At 42.4% G+C, this 4,277-nt stretch overlaps 1 protein-coding gene across 1 annotated transcript; it reads left to right on the top strand.

The window, feature by feature from the left end:
* Window positions 1–803: 803 nt before the first annotated feature.
* Window positions 804–3,935, top strand: LOC103133288 (uncharacterized). The gene is made up of 9 exons (XM_007545070.2): window positions 804–1,015; window positions 1,111–1,254; window positions 1,333–1,543; window positions 2,102–2,228; window positions 2,307–2,417; window positions 2,506–2,555; window positions 3,180–3,397; window positions 3,480–3,558; window positions 3,647–3,935. Exons 4-9 carry the CDS (start codon window positions 2,214–2,216, stop codon window positions 3,933–3,935), a joined length of 762 nt encoding a protein of 253 aa, XP_007545132.2. The 5' UTR covers window positions 804–1,015; window positions 1,111–1,254; window positions 1,333–1,543; window positions 2,102–2,213.
* The last annotated feature ends 342 nt before the right edge of the window (window positions 3,936–4,277 follow it).

Below are 4,277 nucleotides of genomic sequence, written 5' to 3'. Positions count from 1 at the left end.
GTTTTATTCTGGTAAAGAACTGCCACGAAGTATTAATGACATTTTTACTTTTGTGTTGAATGTCTGTTTTATAATATATGTACTACCAATAACAAAAAAAAAACATTTTCACTTTTCTGCAAAATTCACCAACTGCATAATTCTTAGATGGTAAAAGATAAGTAGTATTTCAAAAGAGCAAAGGAAATTTTGTTTTTTGAACAATAACAATATTTGTTGTTAATCTGTTGCTAAGAGATTAATGTGTTTTCTGGTAACCAAGTGCTACGAAGTGAACGACTGATTTTTACTTCCGCAAAAATTAACAATTGTAAATTTCTTGTGTTTAAGCAGATAAGCAGTATTTCAAAAAGAGCTTATGTTTTATAAACAATAATAGTACTTGTTATTCTTTTGGTGCTAAGGGATGAGAGTTTTTTCCTGGTAACAAACTGCCACGAAGTATAAATCATATTTTTACTTTTGTGTTGAATGTCTGTTTTATAATATATGTAGTACCAATAACAAAAAAAAATTTTTTCACTTTTCCTCAAAATTCACCAACTGCACAATTCTTAAGTAGCATAAGATAAGTAGTATTTCAAAAGAGCATAGAAATCTTATGAATTTTGAAAAATAACAATATTTGTTGTTAATCTGTTGCTAAGAGATGAGCGCGTTTTCTGGTATAAAAGTGACAGCAAGTAAACATCTGATTATTCACTGAGTAAGGGAAAATCCACAACAAATTAAAACTTGTGCACACAAGTCTCACTTTAAAAAAATGAGTAAACCTCTGACCAGCGCTGGCTGTGACTCTACAAATTGCACTATTTTAGAAACGTCCCCTTTTCTGTCCGTACAGGTACGACGGCTCACGTAGGAATCAGCCTGTACGGACGAGAGTGCCGCAGCGGACACCACCATCTTGACAGCAAAGGAGCGTTCACGCGCAGTGCTCTTGATATCTTTCATATCGCCACGGACACCAGCCTGGGAAGCGTGTGGAAGATCCGCATTTGGCACGACAATAAAGGTGAAGAAGAAGAAGGCTTCTGTTTACATGTCACTCCGTCATTAAAACCTGTTTTATGAATCTTATGTATACGTTACTCACTGCTGCCCCCGCAGGCCTGTCTCCGGCGTGGAGGCCGCAGTATGTGTTGGTCAAAGACTTGCAGACTGAAAGCAGCTACTACTTCCTGGTTGAGGAGTGGCTGTCAGTCGACAATGAGAGAACCGGCGGACGAGTGGAGATCGAAGTGGAGGCCACAGGTGAGTACCGGACATCTAAAAACGCTGCTTGGCTTCATCGGTGGGCTCACGTCAGCGTATTTGTTCCTGTTCTCCCAGAGGAGGCTGCGCTCCGTCGTCTGCCTCGACTCCTGAGGTCCGAGCTGCAGAGGGCGCTGTGTGAGAGTCACCTTTGGCTGTCTCTGTGGGAGAGGCCCCCCCGCAGCCCCTTCACCCGCCTGCAGAGAGCCACATGCTGTGCTGTGCTGCTGCAGCTCATCCTGCTGGCAAACACCCTGTGGTACAGTATCGTAGTGGACAAAAGGTACAGGTGTGTGAGATTTCCGTCCTGTTAAAATCATGCAGCAAACGTTTTCACATTTTATGCTACAGCCACAAACTTCAGTTCATTTTACTGGGATGTTGTGAAATATATCAATTGACAACATAATTAAGTGGAAGAAAACCAATCAAAATCTGAAAACACCTCTAAATAAAATCCAGTGCAATTAGTTAAAATTCACAAGTCACTTCAGCAGATTACAACTGTGTGTGACTTAATCTCATTGCAAATCCATGTTTTCATTGACAACCTCAGTTGTTTGTTAATTACATTAGTGAACAAGCAGCATCATAAAGACCAAGGAGCACAGCAGACATGACATCTTGCCAGATGATGCATGTTTCAGAAAAGTAACATTCAAAACTCAGGAGGCCTTGATGCAAATGTGCGGCAAAACTTTCCAGACTTTTATTTGTATAAAACCATATATTGTTTTGTATGATTTCTGGAAAAAAAAAAAAAAAAGTTTGAGGCTGTAAATATGAAAAGTTCAAGGGGCCGATGTGGAAACGCGTTTACACCCATTGACTTCATCTCGTCCCGCAGCCAGAGGGCGGTTTCCCACCATTCCTCGCTGAGCGGAGAGACGCTGGCAGCCGGTGTGGTGGCCTGTCTGACCGTCTACCCCCTCTACCTGCTGGTCTTCACCGTGTTCAGAATGAGCCGCAGCAAGGTGCCGCACCGCTAACCGCGTTCCTGTTCCCTGCTTCGACACAGAAAGCTCAGAGTTGACGTGTTTGCGTGTCTCCAGTCTGTGACCGTGGAGCAGGTGTCGTCACAAGTGGATCAGGAGTCGGTTGAGATCGACGACCTCCTGGAAGACTCTATGGGGGGAAGTTCTTTCCTCTTTTTCAACGGAGAGGTGAAGTTTACTCCGAAGTTCAGAAGTTTATTGAATAAAACACTGTTTTATCGGTGCGTTAATCTGTCTGTACGTCTCTGTTCCTCAGACCAACTCGGAGGAAACAAACATGGATCTGCCGTCTCCGTCTATCAAGAGGTGAACTAATCTTCGCTGCCTGTTTTCAGACTGTGTGTGGCTCGGAGAGATGTCATGAAAAAGCAAACTTTAAAGAAAATGAAAGGAAAGAAAGAAGACTGCTTTCTTAGAAAAAATTGACTGCACCAGCGAAAATATTTTTATGTTGACATCCATTTAATATGAGATGAACAAAACCTTTTCTTACAGTCACCACTCAACTTTCTCAAGGCTGTTTGATCAACACTTTTCATCGAAGAGACGCTCTGTGTTTCAGAGAAACTCAGGCCTAGTCCCTCATATATCTGAATAGTTCTGGAAACTAACAAACTCTTATGCATTTTGGCCTTTGATCCACACAAAAACTGTTTAATGTCACTATTTATAAAAACTCAGACCAACGGGGAGATTTGAGAAAGCTTTGTGTTTGTGTGTATTGATGGGAAAACAGAGATTTGGAGTCATCCACATTATGGTCTGTGACAAATAATGTGCAAATATATGGGTTTGGGATGTTTAAACATTTGTGCGGCTTCGTGTGGATGAAGGCATTTCTGAAACCGATCACGTGTATGCAATATTTTCTAAGTTATGTGGGCGAAGCCTCAGTGTTGCTCTCTAATCGTCTTCTGCTGCTCTTCTTAGCGAGGACACCTGGGACATGCCAGAGGAGGACACGGATGACCGGGACTGGCCGGAGCTGATGAGTGAAGAATCGGTGATGGGAGGGGCCGGACACGGGGCGGGGATGCCCAGGCTGAAGAGGGTGAAAGGGAGCAGGTACCTGGGGGACGACATGACCCTTAACCCCGAGGAGGATGAAGGATCCGATCCGCAACACACCAAACATTTCACCTCATCAGGTAGCCGCAGCTTGAAGGGCGTAATGTCAGATCAGACACTTCAGAGGTCACGACGTTGACCTCGCCCTGCTTCCTGTTACAGATGAGGATCTGATCAAACACATCCTGGAAGACGGGCAAAACTTCTTTCCTCAGGCAGACGAGAGTGAGATGGCCGACCTGTACGTTATTCTTCTCTTATTTGGTAACATTTTGGCGAACAAGAACAATTTGCTGGTGTTTGATTTAAATCTATGACTTCTACTTTAGGTCAAGTATTTTTGGGGACAAGACAGAAGTGATTCTCCTTCAGAAACTCAGTGAGCCTCTTACTCTCGAATCCATCAGGAGGGATCCACCGAAAACAGCTTTCACCTCAAATACAGGTTTGTTTCACAAAGTGTGTGTAACTCTAACCCCACTCTATCTGTGGAAAATCACAAGTATTTCAGAGCTGAAACGATTAATCGTGATCAGGGGCACCGCCAGGAATCTTGGGCCCCATGACAAAAAATTAGTTTGGCCCCCCCCCCGCACAGCTGCTGTTACAATTTTTTGAGTGTATTTGACCCACAAAAAGCGTCACAATTTCAAAGGCTTAATACTGATACTAGGACAATATTTACTGCTCATGAATTTTACATACAACAATCCACATACAGTATGCATGTAGGTTGCTTACATTTTTTCTATTACTGAAATGTCTCCCCCACCAGCAACAGTCATAAGCAACATGTAAAATATACATGAAGCAATCCAGACTTCTCGAAAAATGCTATGAAGTTGCATTTACATGCAACTTCATAGTTGCATGTAAACTATGCAACTATATAACTGCAGTAAATAACTTTAATAAAAAAAATATGTTTTCTCCATATTTGTTAAAGCTGTCACCATGTCG

The sequence above is a fragment of the Poecilia formosa genome, unplaced genomic scaffold (assembly GCF_000485575.1).
Source record: "Poecilia formosa unplaced genomic scaffold, Poecilia_formosa-5.1.2 Scaffold2524, whole genome shotgun sequence".
NCBI classification, from domain to species: Eukaryota; Metazoa; Chordata; class Actinopteri; order Cyprinodontiformes; family Poeciliidae; genus Poecilia; species Poecilia formosa.
The sequence above is the reverse complement of the archived record's forward strand: the minus strand, read 5'-3'. Positions and strand labels throughout refer to the sequence as shown.